The sequence below is a fragment of the Neoarius graeffei genome, chromosome 13 (genome assembly GCF_027579695.1).
Source record: "Neoarius graeffei isolate fNeoGra1 chromosome 13, fNeoGra1.pri, whole genome shotgun sequence".
Lineage (NCBI taxonomy): Eukaryota > Metazoa > Chordata > Actinopteri > Siluriformes > Ariidae > Neoarius > Neoarius graeffei.
In genome coordinates, this window is record NC_083581.1 from 58,415,383 (window position 1) to 58,435,280 (window position 19,898).

Below are 19,898 nucleotides of genomic sequence, written 5' to 3' on the forward strand. Positions count from 1 at the left end.
TTAGCATTAGGACCTGCCTGCAGAGAGATGGAGAATGTTTGTGCCTATGTACTACCAAAAGTGAATTAATAAAATAAAAGGCACATTTTAATTCATTTAAAAGGATTATAATTTCAGATCAAATATAATCTTTATTAGCCACTTAAATGTAACACCCATTTCATTATTGCAAAATTATTTAGAGGATAAGGCTTTAATTTTCTCTATTATGCTTCACCAGCTTTAAGACCGATAATACACATTAAAATGCACAGATTTCATTCAACACCTTTTTTTAATCCAGTTTGACTTGCGCTTCATTTATTTTTTCCCCTTGATATGGGACAAGCATGCTTGTGCATGCTGTAATAACCTGATAACGCAGAAAAAGCTCTCAAGTGAAATGGTGCATGAAGCTAATAGTACAGTACTGTGCAAACGTCTTAGGCACACGTAAAGAATTGCTGTATAGCAAAGATGCCTTCAAAATAATGAAATTAACTGTTTCTGCATTTAAAAACACTATAAAGAGCAGTAGACAGTAATAAATGAAACAAAGTCAATACTGATGTGATGACCTTTTGCTTAAAAAAATAGTATTCTCAGGTGTAATATGTACAGTTTTATAAGGAAATGAGCTGTAAGTTTTACTGAGCATCTTGCAGAACCAGCCACAGTTCTTCTGGAGACTTTGCAAGTCACACATGCTTCTTATTTCTGCAGCAAAACCCCCCAACAGCCCTCATTATATGTTTTTGTCTGAAAAGTGGTCTCGTACGTAATATGCTGCTTTCTTTGCTGAAATACAAACATTTTTCTGGAACATTTAATTTTGTGCTGGAAAACCAATGCTTGGAACTCTAAAATGTTTTTGTACTGACCTGATAATGTAGAAGTCATACAGTAGAAATCTATAACAAAGTTTTTACTAAGAAAAAAATAGGTTGCCTAAAACTTTTGTAGATAACTGTATATGAGAGTCACAAAAAAAGGCATGTACTAAAGTAACTAAAAAATAATGGATTTTTCCACTTTTATAACTTTTTAAAAAATATCTTAACTGTTGAGTGAAAAAAACTTACTGTCTTACAAAATCACGATTTACAGACTTCTATAACATACTGTAATATAACTTCATGAAACCAGAGGTATAAGTTTTAATGGGAGAGAAAGTGTGTAATTAAATTATAGCATATCAAAGCAGTGCCCCAGATTTGGCTGTTTTACCTCCAGTAAAGACTAGCTCCCAGGATAGTTTGGCATGGTTAGATTTCTTCTTTAATTCTTTTTCCTCCATCACATGTTCCCCCTTTTCTCACACTCTGTCTTCCCTTCCCAGAGAAACTGGAACAAGGGAGGGAAGGAAAGTAGGGCATGAGCTTGGAAACTGATTGATGTGCCGTGGCTAAAGCCTGTTTTTTCTGACTGTCACCTGGTGACTCACTCTTAGTCCTCATTACCCTACCTCACATTAGTGCGGGCGTTGGCATTTTGACAACTTCCTAAGTTGTGGGGAAAAAAAAACACCTGGATAATTTCAGATCACAAAATAGTCAAGGAAAAAACTATTTCTGGAATTTGGTCCATGATCCAGGCTGTCTCTGGTCTCAAGGGTAGTGGGAGCAGTTCTGGGGGGGGAAAAAAAAGACTGCTATGATGTAGTCTGCTTTACGTGGCCTGTTTCATACTCCATCCCCTCTCAGGTGCATTTGGCTTCCATGTCATAGAGCTGCAGCAGTTCAGTCATTATGGCCTCGATCTGGGCTTTGGTAATGTCCTCACACAGAACCTGTGGAGACAATAAAAGTGTAATCACTTAAGAACATACACAATGGATTTATTTTTTTCAAAAATTTACACCCCACTGTTAAAACTGTAGGTTTGTGCGATGTAAAAAAAAAATCAAAAGAAGATTCTTGAATTCCTGAAACAACGACACTTGAATCCTGTTGGATCTTATATCACATTAAAGGTGGCGAAAGATCTAACATGATTGCTCTTGGATTCATTTTTTAGATCACAAAAACCTGCAATTTTAACAGGGTGTGTAGACTTTTTATATCCACTGTATACAAGAATTCAAAGCTCAGTCCAGAGTTAAACTATTCATTTGTCAATCCCAGTATTACAAATTTATTTGTAAACCAATAAATATGAACCACACAGTCAAAAGACATGCAGGTTAGGCTAATTGGTGGCTCTAAATTGACCATAGGTGTGAGTGTGAATGGTTGTTTGTCTCTGTGTCAGCCCTGCGATGATCTGGCGACTTGTCCAGGGTGTACCCTGCCTCTCGCCCATAGTCAGCTGGGATAGGCTCCAGCTTGCCCATGACCTTGCACAGGATAAGCGGTTACAGATAATGGGTGGATGGATGAATGGATGGATGGATAATATGAACACACACACACACATTCGTGCAAAGCCAGGTGAATTTGATCATGACATGATTATTGGTGCTGGTTTGAGTATTTCAGAAATTGCTGATCTCCTGGGATTTTGATGCACAGGAGTGTCTAGAGCTTACACAGAACGGTGAAAAAAAAATCTGAAACAGGACAGGTTGAAGATTGGAACAAGACCAACGTTTTCTTCAATCTGTAACTGTTGAGTTTTGGTAAGCCTGTACCCAGTGTAGTCTCAAATTCCTGTTCTTGACAGTAGTGGAACTCAATGTGGTCTTCGGCTTTTGTAGCCTATCTGGGGAAGCTGTGGCCTAATGGTTAGAGAAGCAGCTTTGGGACCAAAAGGTCACTGGTTTGATTCCCTGGACCAGTAGGAATGGCTGAAGTGCCCTTGAGTAAGGCACCTAACCCTGAACTGCTCCCCAGGCTACTCTGGGTATGTTGTACGTCACTCTGGATAAGGGCATCTGCTAAATGCCATTACTGTACTGTAATCCGCTTCAAGGCTTGATGTGTTGTGGATTTGGAGATGCTTTTCTATTCACCACAGTTGAAAAGAGGGTTTATTTGAGTTACTATAGCTTTCCTGTCAGCTACAACCAGTCTGGCCGTTCTCCTCTGGCCTCTCATCAACGTCTGCAGAAGTACCACTCACTCAGATGTTTTGTTTTTTTTGGCACCAATGTTGTGAACATTAATTGAAGCTCTTAACCGGTTTTTATGTATAGTGCTGCTGCTACATGAATGGCTAACTGCATGACTGCAGGTATTATTCTTTTTTATATTTGTATATGCAAATACCTAATTTAATTTAACTAGAAGTTTTTTTCTCTATTTCTATTCTCTGTTTATCCTGTAATGATGCTACTGGAATTTTAATTTCCCTGAGGAAACGAGCCCAAAGGGATCAATAAAGTTCTATCTAATCTAATCTAATCTAATCTAATCTAATCTAATCTAATCTAATCTAATCTAATCTAGTGTGGATGCTGAGGGGTGATGTGGCACGATGCGAGTAGTACATTATTTTCATATACAGCCCCAATTCCAAAAAAGTTGGGACAAAGTACAAATTGTAAATAAAAATGGAATGCAATGATGTGGAAGTTTCAAAATTCCATATTTAATTCAGAATAGAACATAGATGACATATCAAATATTTAAACTGAGAAAATGTATCATTTAAAGAGAAAAATTAGGTGATTTTAAATTTCATGACAACAACACATCTCAAAAAAGTTGGGACAAGACCATGTTTACCACTGTGAGACATCCCCTTTTCTCTTTACAAGAGTTTGTAAACGTCTGGGGACTGAAGAGACAAGTTGCTCAAGTTTAGGGATAGGAATGTTAACCCATTCTTGTCTAATGTAGGATTCTAGTTGCTCAACTGTCTTAGGTCTTTTTTGTCGTATCTTCCGTTTTATGATGCGCCAAATGTTTTCTATGGGTGAAAGATCTGGACTGCAGGCTGGCCAGTTCAGTACCCGGACCCTTCTTCTACGCAGCCATGATGCTGTAATTGATGCAGTATGTGGTTTGGCATTGTCATGTTGGAAAATGCAAGGTCTTCCCTGAAAGAGACGTCGTCTGGATGGGAGCATATGTTGCTCTAGAACCTGGATATACCTTTCAGCATCGATGGTGTCTTTCCAGATGTGTAAGCTGCCCATGCCACACGCACTAATGCAACCCCATACCATCAGAGATGCAGGCTTCTGAACTGAGCGCCGATAACAACTTGGGTCGTCCTTCTCCTCTTTAGTCCGAATGACACGGCGTTCCTGATTTCCATAAAGAACTTCAAATTTTGATTCGTCTGACCACAGAACAGTTTTCCACTTTGCCACAGTCAATTTTAAATGAGCCTTGGCCCAGAGAAGACGTCTGCGCTTCTGGATCATGTTTAGATACGGCTTCTTCTTTGAACTATAGAGTTTTAGCTGGCAACGGCGGATGGCACGGTGAATTGTGTTCACAGATAATGTTCTCTGGAAATATTCCTGAGCCCATTTTGTGATTTCCAATACAGAAGCATGCCTGTGTGTGATGCAGTGCCATCTAAGGGCCCGAAGATCACGGGCACCCAGTATGGTTTTCCGGCCTTGACCCTTACGCACAGAGATTCTTCCAGATTCTCTGAATCTTTTGATGATATTATGCACTGTAGATGATGATATGTTCAAACTCTTTGCAATTTTACACTGTCGAACTCCTTTCTGATATTTCTCCACTATTTGTCGGCGCAGAATTAGGGGGATTGGTGATCCTCTTCTCATCTTTACTTCTGAGAACCGCTGCCACTCCAAGATGCTCTTTTTATACCCAGTCATGTTAATGACCTATTGCCAATTGACCTAATGAGTTGCGATTTGGTCTTCCGGCTGTTCCTTTTTTGTACCTTTAACTTTTCCAGCCTCTTATTGCCCCTGTCCCAACTTTTTTGAGATGTGTTGCTGTCATTAAATTTCAAATGAGCCAATATTTGGCATGAAATTTCAAAATGTCTCACTTTTGACATTTGATATGTTGTCTATGTTCTATTGTGAATACAATATCAGTTTTTGAGATTTGTAAATTATTGCATTCCATTTTTATTTACAATTTGTACTTTGTCCCAACTTTTTTGGAATCGGGGTTTGTAACAGCACAGTCTGGATTGTGTTATTTCGCTTATATCACAGTGATTTGCCAGGGATTACAATGTTTAATTTATTAATGAATGACATGTCATGCATTTTAATGGCTTATTGTTAGACTTAATGTTGTCGAATGTCTGAGAGACAAGTGAGTTCCTGTTCTCCCCGACGTTATAACTGCAGTAGACAGTAATTCCCACACCAGTCTTTGTCTCTGTTTCTCTCTGATTGCTCGCTCACTTGCTCACTTTCACTCACATTTTAATGAGAAAATTTAGAATATAGAAAGCATAACTGAAATGGAGAGCACTTACACTGAAACTCCTGACATAAATATTAAATAAACGTCTCCTTACAAAAAAAAAAACGCCTCACCACATCAACAATTATAAGGAATGTAACAAGTTTTTAAATGCATTTATTATTAGTCTTAGATTAAGTGAAGTATCTGCTGTACAAGTCCTTGTGTGTGATCTGTTGCTATAGAAATAATAACATTAGAATGAGCACATTACTGTTTACCTCTCATTCATGTAACAGACAGAACTACCTGTGCTGTTATAAGAAAATAATGCACACTGACTGACCAATCAGAATTGAACAGATTCAACCGTTCTGTTGTATAAAGGGTTATAAAACATTTCTTTGTTTTTCATGTGCATCTGCAGTTCCAGTTCTTGGGAGTTCCCAGAATGCAAAGTTAAAACATAGAGAGGTAGATAATTCATTAGAGACTGGAAATGCTGCACAGAGAAAGACACAGAAAAAGCACTTTTGAAATTATCGCAGTATAGCCGGTAATTCCATACACACTTTAGAACAGCTGCATATTTCTAAGGACAAAAACATATGGTATGCACACAAGGTAATAAACATTCTTCAACTGTATATGGATATAGATATGTTACGTTCATTATGTCTTCTTATTAAATCAAATCATTAGTTTTCTTTTGTTTCAGACATGCAAAAGTTTTTTCCTTTACCTGACATGTTTCGACGGTGTAACTTCCGTCTTCATCAGAGGGTCACCTAACCCTCTGATGAAGACGGAAGTTACACCGTCGAAACATGTCAGGTAAAGGAAAAAACTTTTACATGTCTGAAACAAAAGAAAACTAATGATTTGATTGTATATGGATATGTAAGGAAATTAAAATTTTCTGGAATTATTCACATTATTATATTACAAAATAATATTATGGCCTAATAGCGACTGAAGATGGTATTACACATACCCATGGAAAATTAATATCCTAATAATCCCTCGATACAAAAGTAAGCCTACAAATGTATACATTTCTACAGTAAGCCTAAAATTTACTTACCCTAAAAGTCTCATGTATTGGCAAAAATAATCAATTTTAAAAGGCAAATAGGATCTCTCAAAATTACAAATCTTGAAACTGAAATGTTCCTTCTTAAAAATAGACTGCCTTTCAGATTTTTCAAGTGTAGGTCATAAAAAGAATTTTCCCTGACACCCAATTATTTTTGTTTAGTGGACCGAAAGCTACTGAATTCAAATCACAGACTTCCAATTTTATTGTTTTTTAAAATAGAACAATTTTAAGCCCAGACTTCACGGTGGTGCTGAAAGAGCAAAACAAATGGATTATGGTTGATGTGGCAGTGCTGGATGACAAGAACGTGGCGAGAACTGACAACTGGAAGATTGAGAGGTACCAGGACTTGATATTTGAAGTACGGAGGATACACCAGGTAGAGGTAGTGGTTGTGCCGATAGTGACTGGTGCTCTTGGGACTGTGTCAAAAGACCTGAAGAAATGGCACGAATACTTGGGAATACTTGGCATTATCCTCAGGAAGATTTTGTGTCTCTAAGCTGTGGGCAGGAGCTGAGACGTAAAATGATACACCCAGCTAGAAGCTGGAGAGAATCTCAAAATAATAAATAATAATAATAATAATAATAATAATAATAATATCATCTAATGTTGTACTATCATTTGAGTTATGAGCTAGTTTACTTGGGCATCTTTTTTAAATTCTGGTTATTTATCATTTTGTATTGTGACCAAGCAGGTGGGAACATGTGAACTTTTTTGCTGACATTTAATTATAACGGGCCAACACCAAAGTTCAGTGCTCAAGAGAGCACAATATTGACTTTGATCAAAGTGTTCTAGCTTTTGGTGCCAATGGAGCTGACTTGCAACGTTCTAACTTTGTTCTGGGGGAAAAAAAAAAGTAAATAGAAGTGAAGTAATTTGGAAACCTGTGATGTACTGGCATGTATATTCCTACCTCATGAATAGTATGCATTCAGTATGCAGTATGGATTCACTGTGACCCGGTCTAGGGTAAATGGGTTAATGAAGATGAATGAATGAAGTCTTAACAGATCCCACTGAAAAGAATTAACTTACATTTGGGGGATGGTGTATGTTAATTTTAGATCTTGCTACTGAATAAGTAGGTTAAAATTTAATACACCTCACAATGTATGTAAATGATGAAAAACACCAAATGCATTATGCAGTAAATGTTAGACAGAGCAGATAACTGTGGAGAGAATCTGCACCACAGCCTCATTACATCTCAAACCAGTCTTGATATTCTGTAGAACTGGTCATGCCCTCACCTGCCACCATTCCCTTTCTCCTGCAGGTACCTGGACTCCATATGTGTGCAGAGCAAGGTAGAGTGCTGTAAGTGCAAGGTGCTGAGGCTGATGGTGCACACACACCGGTCCATGGTAACTGTCTTTGAGCAGGGCCCAGGCTGTTTCAGCAATGGGGGTCCGAGACCAAGCGTGACGGTTCAGCAAACTCCGCACAGACAGTAGGTAGTGCAGAAGGTACTAGAATTAGATTTGTACTTAATTAAGACAAAACAATCATAAACAATCACTGTAAAGCTGTTTGGATAAATTTTTAAATCAATTCATTACTGAAAAAAGATCATTATCTATATATATATATATATATATATATATATATATATATATATATTCAGTGATGCACATTACCTTATGAGGATGCTCAAAGGACACATGGAAGTTGAGCTGTCTGAGAATGAGGAGTTCACACTGGACTACACTATCTCGCAGTTCCCAGAATTTCTCATCCAGCTCCATTGGATCGCTTCCTGGCCGGAAATATCTACAGGAGACATAAACGTATGACAGATATCTGGATGTGTCCTTGACCACAAATGACTGCATTGTTGTTGAGACTGCAAGTTATAGCCATGGGGGCTCAGCCAGAAGTTACAGAGGTAGAAAAGACCTGTTGACTGGTGTCTTTACATGGCATTCCAAGCTTGAAATAAAGTGTATTATTCTATCCATATTCACTGGATATGAGTAATTGCGGGCGGCACGGTGGTGTAGTGGTTAGCGCTGTCGCCTCACAGCAAGAAGGTCCGGGTTCAAGCCCCGTGGATGGCGAGGGCCTTTCTGTGTGGAGTTTGCATGTTCTCCCCATGTCCGCATGGGTTTCCTCCGGGTGCTCTGGTTTCCCCCACAGTCCAAAGACATGCAGGTTAGGTTAACTGGTGACTCTAAATTGACCGTAGGTGTAAATGTGAGTGTGAATGGTTGTCTGTGTCTATGTGTCAGCCCTGTGATGACCTGGCGACTTGTCCAGGGTGTACCCCGCCTTTCGCCCGTAGTCAGCTGGGATAGGCTCCAGCTTGCCTGCGACCCTGTAGAACAGGATAAAGCGGCTGGAGATAATGAGATGAGATGAGATAAGCAATTGCACTCTCTGATTGGCTACTCTACTACTAGGCTATCAGCTCATATACCATGAGTAGAGAAAAACAAAATGGCGGAGCGTGTTGCTGAACCAACCAAGGACAAAATAAAAACTCTACTTGAAAACAAAACCCCTAAAAATACAACCCTGATTCTAAAAAAGTTGGGACAAAGTACAAATTGTAAATAAAAACGGAATGCAATGATGTGGAAGTTTCAAAATTCCATATTTTATTCAGAATAGAACATAGATGACATATCAAATGTTTAAACTGAGAAAATGTATCATTTAAAGAGAAAAATTAGGTGATTTTAAATTTAATGACAACAACACATCTCAAAAAAGTTGGGACAAGGCCATGTTTACCACTGTGAGACATCCCCTTTTCTCTTTACAACAGTCTGTAAACGTCTGGGGACTGAGGAGACAAGTTGCTCAAGTTTAGGGACAGGAATGTTAACCCATTCTTGTCTAATGTAGGATTCTAGTTGCTCAACTATCTTAGGTCTTTTTTGTCGTATCTTCCGTTTTATGATGCGCCAAATGTTTTCTATGGGTGAAAGATCTGGACTGCAGCCTGGCCAGTTCAGTACCCGGACCCTTCTTCTACGCAGCCATGATGCTGTAATTGATGCAGTATGTGGTTTGGCATTGTCATGTTGGAAAATGCAAGGTCTTCCCTGAAAGAGACGTCGTCTGGATGGGAGCATATGTTGCTCTAGAACCTGGATATACCTTTCAGCATTGATGGTGTCTTTCCAGATGTGTAAGCTGCCCATGCCACACGCACTAATGCAACCCCATACCATCAGAGATGCAGGCTTCTGAACTGTGCGCTGATAACAACTTGGGTCGTCCTTCTCCTCTTTAGTCTGAATGACACGGCGTTCCTGATTTCCATAAAGAACTTCAAATTTTGATTCGTCTGACCACAGAACAGTTTTCCACTTTGCCACAGTCCATTTTAAATGAGCCTTGGCCCAGAGAAGACGTCTGCACTTCTGGATCATGTTTAGATATGGCTTCTTCTTTGAACTATAGAGTTTTAGCTGGCAACAGCGGATGGCACGGTGAATTGTGTTCACAGATAATGTTCTCTGGAAATATTCCTGAGCCCATTTTGTGATTTCCAATACAGAAGCATGCCTGTATGTGATGCAGTGCCGTCTAAGGGCCCGAAGATCACGGGCACCCAGTATGGTTTTCCGGCCTTGACCCTTACGCACAGAGATTCTTCCAGATTCTCTGAATCTTTTGATGATATTATGCACTGTAGATGATATGTTCAAACTCTTTGCAATTTTACACTGTCGAACTCCTTTCTGATATTGCTCCACTATTTGTCGGCGCAGAATTAGGGGGATTGGTGATCCTCTTCCCATCTTTACTTCTGAGAGCTGCTGCCACTCCAAGATGCTCTTTTTATACCCAGTCATGTTAATGACCTATTGCCAATTGACCTAATGAGTTGCAATTTGGTCCTCCAGCTGTTCCTTTTTTGTACCTTTAACTTTTCCAGCCTCTTATTGCCCCTGTCCCAACTTTTTTGAGATGTGTTGCCGTCATGAAATTTCAAATGAGCCAATATTTGGCATGAAATTTCAAAATGTCTCACTTTCGACATTTGATATGTTCTCTATGTTCTATTGTGAATACAATATCAGTTTTTGAGATTTGTAAATTATTGCATTCTGTTTTTATTTACAATTTGTACTTTGTCCCAACTTTTTTGGAATCGGGGTTGTACAAAAAGAGCAACAAAATATGCAATGAAAGTATTTGATGGTAAGAATGTATCTTTTTTTTTATTTTTCAAGAGTTATTATTATAGCATTTTTCACCAATTGCTACTGTCGTTTTGCTGGTTTGTTTACATTCCAAGCAGAAATGATTTTGTTGGATGTTTTGTATAAAGTTTTTATTTATTGAATTTGCAGAAAATAAAAAGAAAAATGCTCTGTTTCTCAAAATCCAGTGAATGTGGATATAATAAAACAGTTATTCCACTCAATCTCGTCGTACACGGCTTATAGCCGACAAGGCGCATACGACTCGGTTTTGTGGAATAACTGTTAAATATCAACCATTTAAAGTTTAAATTCCTGTGGCCAAAGGTGAAGGTCCAAATTAATGACTTTCTCCGTGTCTCAGTAAATAAAACTTGTTAAAATAAAATGTTATTCTCCTAAAGGACAAATGCACATTTTTTCATTTGGTGTATGTTTTTAATCTAAAGTAATTTACAATTGAGGGAGGATTTAGTTCAAGGTGCTTATAGCTAAACAGCTGCGCATTCACACTCCAGCAAACCAAAAATGTTTTTCCTCCCACTGCTCCCAATTTGCCTTTAGACAGGCAAACATCCTGTGCAAAAGTTGAGTTTGCATGTTCTCCCCATGTTCGCATGGGTTTCCTCTGGGTTCTCTGATTTCCTCTCAAAACCATACAGACAGGTGGACTGGCTACGCTAAATTGCCCCAAGGTATGAAAGAATGTGTGAATGTGTGCGCACACTGTGCCCTCCGGTATACTGGGGTCCCATCTGGGGTGAATTTTCCGATCCTTGCACCCAGTGTTACAAAGTTTGGTTTTCAATCCACCAGATCCCTGACCAGGATAAAGCGGATACTAAAGATGAATGAATGAAGTGTATAGTATTTCTCAGGTCTATGCAGTTGTTTTGGGGCAGACAGATTGCTGAACATCTTGTCATTTGCCAAACCCACTTCAGGCAACTTTTCTCTAGACAGCTAAACATGCCTGACTTTTAATGACACACCTAGAAAGCATTTAGCTGTTAGCGAAGGACAGTTTGCAATGCTGGAATGTGAAAGCACACGAACAAGTCAAGAGCCCAACTGTGGTTCTCTAGCAGTCCAGGAAATTGAAATCATAACCTTACTGTCATTGACATGAACTTGATGCATGATACACTTCGCTAGGACTTTGCATGTACCTGTGACAGACGTTGATAATATCCCTGGTCCTGAGATGCTGTTCTTCAACTTTGCCCGCAAGGTAGATGCAAGACATGGCTACTAAGTATGGCTCGTAGACCTGTAAACTGGCAGTCTGGAAGAACTTGTGGTAGAGTGAACACGCAGTGGCTACAGGAACTGACCGCATACCCAACTTCACTCCTGCAAAAAACAACACTGGTTTATACAGTGGGGAAAACAAGTATTTGATCCCTTGCTGATTTTGTTGGTTTGGCTACTAATAAAGACTCGATCAGTCTGTAATATTAATGGTAGGTGTAGTCTAACATGCTGAGACAGAATATCACAAAGAAAATCAAGAAATCGACTTTAAAGAATTTGTATTAATTTATTTGCATTTTATTGAGGAAAATAAGTATTTGAACCCTCTTGCCAAAAGGACTTAGTACTTTGTGGCAAACCCCTTATTAGCAAGCACAGAGGTCAGACGTTTTTTGTAGTTGATGACCAGGTTTCTGCACATATTAGGAGGAATTTTGGTCCACTCTTCTTTGCAAATGACCTCTAAATCATCAAGATTCCGTGGCTGTCGCTTGGCAACTCTGAGCTTCAGCTCTCTCCATAGATTTTCTATAGGATTCAGGTCCGGAGACTGGCTGGGCCACTCCATGACCTTGATATGTTTCTTCTTCAGCCATTCCTTGGTTGCCTTGGCTGTATGCTTTGGGTCATTATCCTGCTGGAAGACCCATCCACGACCCATTTTAAGCTTCCTGGTAGAGGGAAGGAGGTTTTCACTTAGGATTTTACGGTACATGGCTCCGTCCATCCTCCCATTGATACGGTGAAGTAGCCCTGTGCCCTGTGCAGAAAAACACCCCCAAAGCATAATGTTACCACCTCCATGCTTGACAGTGGGGATGGTGTTCTTGGGGTCATAAGCAGCATGTCTCTCCCTCCAGACACGACGGGTCGAATTGATGCCAAAGAGCTCAATTTTGGTCTCATCTGACCATAACACCTTCTCCCAGTCACTCTCCAAGTCATTCAGATGTTCATTGGCAAAGTTCAGGCGGGCCTGCACATGTGCTTTCTTAAGCAGGGGTACTTTGCGAGCACTGCAAGATGTTAGACCATTGCGGTGTAAAGTGTTACCAACTGTTTGCTTGGTGACTGTGATCCCAGCTGCTTTAAGATCATCCACTAACTCTGCCCGTGTTGTATTAGGTCTATTTCTCACTGTTCTCATGATCCTGGAAACCCCATGAGGTGAGATCTTGTTTGGAGCCCCAGACCTAGGTCGATTGATGATCATGTTGTGAGTCTTGTACTTGCGCACAATTGCACCAACAGTTGTCACCTTAACGCCCAGCTTCTTGCTAATGGTTTTGTAGCCCATACCGGTCTTGTGCAGGTCTACAATCTTCTCCCTTAAATCCACAGAAAGCTCTTTAGTCTTTCCCATGTTGGAGAGTTTGGAGTCTGACAAACTGATTGATTGATTCTGTGGCCAGGTGGCTTTTATACAAGTCATTAGTGATATCAGGTGTCTTCAATTTAGGTGACAAGGTAATTTGGAGAGTCTAACTTGTCTGTATTAACAAGAACTCTTGATGGTTACTAGGGGATCAAATACTTCTTTTTCTCAATAAAATACAAATAAATTAATATAGATATTTAAAAGTTATTTTCTGGATTTTCTTTTTGATATTCTGTCTCCACATGTTAGAATACACCTACCATTAAAATTACAGACTGATCAAGTCTTTTTTAGTGGGTAAACCAACAAAATCAGCAAGGGATCAAATACTTGTTTTCCCCACTGTATATAAGGCCTACATTCTCATATCTGTAGGTGCTGATTAATTTTCTATAACAGCAGCTCTGACAGTAGTTCTCTCTGTCAATCATATGTAAGGTTTATATTAGCACATGATTATTCTAATGTTATCATAATCTATAGTACACAAGGACCTGTATAACAGACATTCCACATTATTGAATACTAATAATAAAATATAATAAGATAATTAAGAAAGCACATTGTTATTTAACAAAGAAAAACATCTAACTGTTGATATTATGAAGCTTTCTTTAAGGTGCCTTTACGTGAACATTTATGGAAGGAGTCTGGGGGGTCAGTGGGAAAGTCTTGGTAATATGACAGCCTGTTTTTGTTGTTGTTGCTTTATAAACTACAAGAGAGAAAAAGTGCGGTTGGTGAAGGAGCGAGTGATAACAGGGACTAACTTTTCTCGCAGATGTTCCACAACATTAACTGTAACCTCTTCTTCTTTTGGCTGCTCCCGATTAGGGGTCGCCACAGCGGATCTTTTGTCTCCACTGCTCCCTGTCCTCTGCATCCTTCTCTACCACACCTGCCACTTTCATGTCCTCTCTCACCACATCCATGTATCTCCTCTTTGGCCTTCTTTGTTTTCATGTGCCTGGCAGCTCCATCCTCAACATTCTCCTTCCCACATGCTCTGCATCTCTTCTCAGGATGTGCCCATACCATCTCAGTCTCATCTCTCTTAGCTTAATTCCCAAGCTCTCCACATGTGCTGTCCCCCTGATGTGCTCGTTCCTTATCCTGTCCAACCTTGTCACTCCCATCACAAACCTTAAAGGATATGGGACATGGATTTTTACCTGGGCATAATTATGTATAAAGGACATAAGAAATGCCATCTAAATCACTGCAGGGCGTCAAAAATGTGAAAATCATCACATTATTCAAGTTTTTCTATACATCAGCGTAAAACAAGGATTCGTTAATGAGCTAGGTGGTCACATTACCCGTGACGTCACAAAAACTTTCCAAGGAGCCAGCGCTTGGGAATCTAATGTAAACAGGTTACCAAAATGGACACCATCGACAGTGACATTCCCGATGTTTCACAGAGATGTGAAGTTAGACCCTATCAATTCGAACCGATAGCTGGAAATTCACATGAACATAGATCTTGTCTTTACTCTGACGGGTCAGATGATTCTGAGAGTGAGAGTTCATTCAGCCCTCATGAAACTGAAAGCGGTCGGCTGGATAACACTTCCTGGTAAGTTAAAAACAATTCTGCTCAAAGGCTAATGATCTGTTGAAAGAAGTATTATTTTTGTATCATACATTGAAAGTTCATCATAGATCTAGCTAAAGTCTGTTGCAAGCTAGTTTTTTTTTTGCTGATATTTTTCGAGATTGATTGAGATACAATGCTTCCAGAGTCCGAGATGAAAACATTCAAAATGGCGAAACGAGTCAGAATTACGATAATCAATAATTGATACACCCAAAATTATAATACTAATCCTTACCTCGGCTTTCAGTCGCTTAGCGCAGAGGTCTTCAACAGGGGGGTCGCGAAATCGCACCGGATCACTCATATCAACAAAAATATTCCTGCCCTGTCCCCTGGCCTCCGTGCAGGGATGCAAACAGCGCACCTTTCAGCGGATGCCGCCTTTTTCACGGCTGAATCGCGCAGATCCGATTTAAAAAAAAAAAAATAGCGATGTTGGTTCATGGAGCATGAGGCATGAAGTGTAAGGATGAGAGAGAAGCGGTTTGGGTCGGGAAGCTGCGCGCATTTGTGCAGCCTGGCGCAGGTGTGCGCGGCTTCCCGATTTGAACTGTTTTTTTTTTCTCATCCTTATGCTTCCTGTTTCATGAATTAATATCGCTCAGTACCTGAGTATTAATGTTGAAAGAATCCTCAGTGAAATGGTCCGAACACAGTTTGTGGGAAACAGTAGGTGCAAAGTTTTTTTCAACAGGTGTTCTGTAAAGTTGTCCTACCAAGCCTACTGCGCATGCGCGAAGCCTACTGCGCATGCGCAGGTGAGCCCACACTTTCCTCAGCTTCGGGTCCTTGGGGAATGCAAAAAAACTTACTCCAGGGCATTTCCCATTGGAATTATTGCAACCATAAGCAGCACAATACACCATGATGTCCAATGTATGATGTCCAATGTACTTTAAAGACTATAAAAACAATTTTCTTGTCATCCACTTCTCCATTCATCTACCCGCTTGTGCTGTGCCTGAAAGTTTTTGTGACGTATGATCACGTGACAGCGGCTCTTCCGGTTGCAAAAAATGCATATCGGAAGTCGAGCAGAAATGCCATATAATCATCACGAATATAACGATTTTGCTGAATTTAATAGATGATTTTGTATTTGTTGATGCAATTAATTCATATTTTTAATGGAAAGAAACTGATATAGCATGCTTTTATGTTTCATGTCCCATATCCTTTAACATCCTCAACTCCGCCACCTCCAACTTTGCCTCCTGTCTCTTCGTTAAGGGTACGGTCTCCAATCCATGCATCACAGCTGGTCTCACTACTGTCTTATACATCTTACCTTTCACTTTTGCTGGGACTTTCCTATCACAAATGACTCCCGAAATCCTTCTCCAACTGCTCCATCCTGCCTGCACTCTCTTTCTCACCTCACTATCGCAGCCCCCATTTTCCTGCACAGTTGACCCCAGGTACCCGAATTCACCAACTTTCTTTACGTCTACTCATTGCATCTTCACTACACTCTCATCCCCATTCTCATTGATGCACATGTATTCTGTTTTGCTACTGCTGACATTAACTGTAACTATAAACGGTTAAATGTTTATAGTTACAGTTAATGTTGTAACAGTGTCATGGTGTGAGGACAACAACCTCACCCTCAACACGGACAAGACGAAGGAGATGATAGTGGACATGAGGAAGGAGAGGAGACCTCATCGGCCACTGTTCATCCGGGAGCTTGAGGTGGAGAGGGTGAGCAGCTTCAAATACCTGGGTGTTCATATCAGTGAGGACCTCACATGGACACTTAACACCACACAGCTGGTTAGGAAGGCTCAACAGCGGCTGTACTTTCTGAGGAGGCTGAGGAAGTTTGGTATGTCGCCCAAGATCCTCAGCAACTTCTACAGCTGCGTGACTGAGAGCATCCTGACCAACTGCATCACTGTGTGGTACGGCAGCGCTACAGCCATGGACCGCAAACGCCTGCAGAGGGTGGTGAAGACTGCTGAGAGGATCACCAAAACTCCACTGCATTCTCTGCAGAGCATCTACCACCGCAGAGTCCACAGGAGAGCTGCCTCCATCCTCAAAGACCCCACCCACCCCCAGCACAGACTGTTCAGACTTCTACCCTCAGGTTGGACGTACAGAAGTGTGAAATGTAAGACTGTCAGACTAAAGAACTCTTTCTTTCCCACCTCCATCAGACTCCTCAACAGCTGACAGGAGTCTATAACCATGGACTACCTCCCTGTAAACAGTCAAGGACAGTTTACGTCTGTTTGCACATTACTGCCCTTTTTGCTGCTGTTTCCTTGACTGTTTACATCTGGTTACATTGTTTGCACATTACTGCCCTTCTGCTGCTACGTCTGATCATTGCCTTATTTTTGTATTACACTACCTATTTTGCACTGCATTTACCTTTATTTTGTACTATACTGGGCGTTTTTTTTTTTCTTTTTGTTGCTTTTGCTTTTCTTTGCTTTTATTTTTGCACTATATTGCCTTTACTTCAAGTTCAAGTTCAAATTCAAAGTGTTTATTGTCATATGCACAGTAAGGACATGTCCACTTGCACAAGGAAATTCTTAGTTTGCTGTCCACCATGAATGCCAATTACAAATAAATAAATAGGCGGAAGAAGTAATACAAGGTAAAGGCAATTTAGTGCAAAAATAAAAGCAAAGAAAAGCAAAAGCAACAAAAACAAACAAACACCCAGTATAGTACAAAATAAAGGTAAATGTAGTGCAAAATAGGTAGTGTAATACAAAAATAAGGCAATGATCAGACGTAGTAGCAGAAGGGCAGTAATGTGCGAATGTGCAAACAATGTAATCAGATGTAAACAGTCGAGGAACAGCAGCAAAAAGGGCAGTAATGTGCAAACAAATGTAAACAGATGTAAACAGCACGGTGGTGTAGTGGTTAGCACGGTCGCCTCACAGCAAGAAGGTTCCGGGTTCAAACCCAGTGGCCGGCGAGGGCCTTTCTGTGTGGAGTTTGCATGTTCTCCCCGTGTCTGCATGGGTTTCCTCCGGGTGCTCCGGTTTCCCCCACAATCCAAAGACATGCAGTTAGGTTGAGTGGGGCGGCCTTGGGCTGAGGTGCCCTTGAGCAAGGTACCTGACCCCTGACTGCTCCCCGGGTGCTCTGGTGTGGCTGCCCACTGCTCTGGGTGTGCGCGTGTGTTCACTGCTTCAGATGGGTTAAATGCAGAGGATGAATTTCACTGTGCTTGAAGTGTGCATGTGACAAATAAAGGTTTCTTCTTCTAAACAGTCAAGGACAGTTTACAGGGAGGTAATCTATGGTTATAGACTCCCTGTCAACTGTTGAGGAGTCTGATGGCAGTGGGAAGAAAATAATTCTTTAGTCTGACATTTCACACTTCTGTACCTCCGGCCTGAGGGTAGGAGTGTGAACAGTCCGTGCTTTGAGGATGAGGATGGATTTACTTTGTATTACTTCTTCTGCCTATTTATTTATTTGCAATTGCCATTCATGGTGGACAGCAAACTAAAGAAAGAAAGCACAACTTTATTCATCACACACTTGTGAAATTCCTCTCTGCATTCTGAAGCACATGCGCAATGAGCACACACTCATACCCAGAGCAGTGGGCAGCCATGCCAACAGCACCCAGGGAGCAGTTGGGAGTTCGGTGCCTCGCTCAAGGGCAGTCCCATATTAACCTAACCACATGTTTTCGGGGGAAACCAGAGCACCTAGAGGAAACCCACGCAGACATGGGGAGAACATGCAAACTCCACACATCCGCTGGGCTCGAACCCAGAACCTTCTTGCTGTGAGGTGACCGTGCTTACCACTTACACCACCATACCATTGTGCAAGAGGACATGTCCTTACTGTGCATATGACAATAAACACTTTGAATCTTGAATCTAAAAAGCACGAAGTGTCATTCATGAATAAACTACACATTGTAATTATTGGAAAATTCTATGAGTGAAATGAAATACGTCTTGTTTTATTCCTTGCCACAATGGCACGTTTGTAAACAGAATATGAGTAACTACTGAATGAATTTCAGAGAAGTGGAATCAGGTACCAGTCTCGATGATGAAGCGACAGACTCGGAAGTGTGTTTTAGTTTCGTTACTGGAGTCTCCTGCAGCTGGAAGGTTATTCTCCATACCGGCCAGATGTGCAGAGCATGACACCTCCATGATCAGCTGGACGCAGGACCCGGATCTGTACAGGAACAAACACCGCCTTTAATTCACTAACTACATTTATCATCTGGATAGAAGTCTGAGGGAAGCTGATGGAACTCGCCAGCTTGAGTAGCAGTTAAGTCAGAAAGCCCTAAGCTCTTGGCATGGGCAATAAGATGCGATATCCGATCAAAGTTAACCGCAAAAATAAATGAAAATAAAAATAAATAAACACAGTGAGTTTTCTCTATATTACTGATAGTATAAGGTCAAAAACCAGCCCTCTCCGTGTAAGAAAATGTCTGGGTTGCCAGGTCTGCACGGTTAAAGTTCTCCACTGGTTAATCTAACCTACCCCAAAACATCACTTCACCAAAATTCAAACTGTCACAAAAAAACTCAACACACATCATATACTATGAGGTGAAAATAGTTTTTCTTCCCCATTTCCTACAGCCTCAAAAATACGTTTCTTTAACGCTTACATAGTAGCATCGATATAGGTATCAAACAAGCATAATCCCCCCCAAATCCCCCACATATCCCTAATTCCATTTGTACTCAAACCTCTAAGTTATGATAATTTTCACACTATTTCATAAAGTTTCCATTGTCATTACAAATCACCATAAGTTTTAATATTTCATCCACATTATCATATTTTTATTTATCCTATGTTCTGCCATTCATTTATATTTGTTATGCACAGCATTCACATGTCAGCTTTTGAAACCCTGTACTTAATAAAGTTTATTATTATTATTATTATTATTATTATTATTTCCTTCCTAAAATTATAAAGTATAATTGCAGTATCATATTAGAATAGCCATGAAAATAAGTAAATCAGCTAACTGATGGAACAGATCATAAATATTCATACAAAAGAAAATTAGATTTAGAATTATATATAAACATGACATATATGCGTAGATTGTGTATTAACTATACTGTTACTGTACTAATACTACGATTTTAAAAAGACCAATGTGAAGTACAGC

The 19,898-nt window shown here is 40.2% G+C and overlaps 1 protein-coding gene across 2 annotated transcripts; it reads right to left on the reverse strand.

Moving 5' to 3' along the window:
* Window positions 1-1,234: 1,234 nt before the first annotated feature.
* ccnq (cyclin Q) lies at window positions 1,235-19,258 on the reverse strand. Of its 2 annotated transcripts, XM_060938176.1 has the most exons (6): window positions 19,019-19,258; window positions 18,792-18,934; window positions 11,699-11,882; window positions 8,013-8,145; window positions 7,626-7,844; window positions 1,235-1,768 (listed from the first exon to the last, which is right to left on the reverse strand). In XM_060938176.1, exons 2-6 carry the CDS (start codon window positions 18,907-18,909, stop codon window positions 1,679-1,681), a joined length of 744 nt encoding a protein of 247 aa, XP_060794159.1. In that variant the 5' UTR covers window positions 18,910-18,934; window positions 19,019-19,258; the 3' UTR covers window positions 1,235-1,678. The 2 variants fall into 2 exon arrangements, with proteins under 2 accessions (XP_060794159.1, XP_060794158.1); XM_060938175.1 differs by having other exon boundaries at window positions 18,792-19,228.
* Between the last annotated feature and the right edge of the window lie 640 nt (window positions 19,259-19,898).

Coding starts and splice junctions, on each gene's coding strand:
- ccnq (XM_060938176.1), bottom strand. CDS start 18,909: ATGGAGGTGTCATGCTCTGCACATCTGGCCGGTATGGAGAATAACCTT. Junction 8,146..11,698: donor ATTATCAACGTCTGTCACAG/GTACATGCAAAG, acceptor TGTCTCCTGTAG/ATATTTCCGGCCAGGAAGCG. Junction 7,845..8,012: donor CCTTTGAGCATCCTCATAAG/GTAATGTGCATC, acceptor ATCTAATTCTAG/TACCTTCTGCACTACCTACT.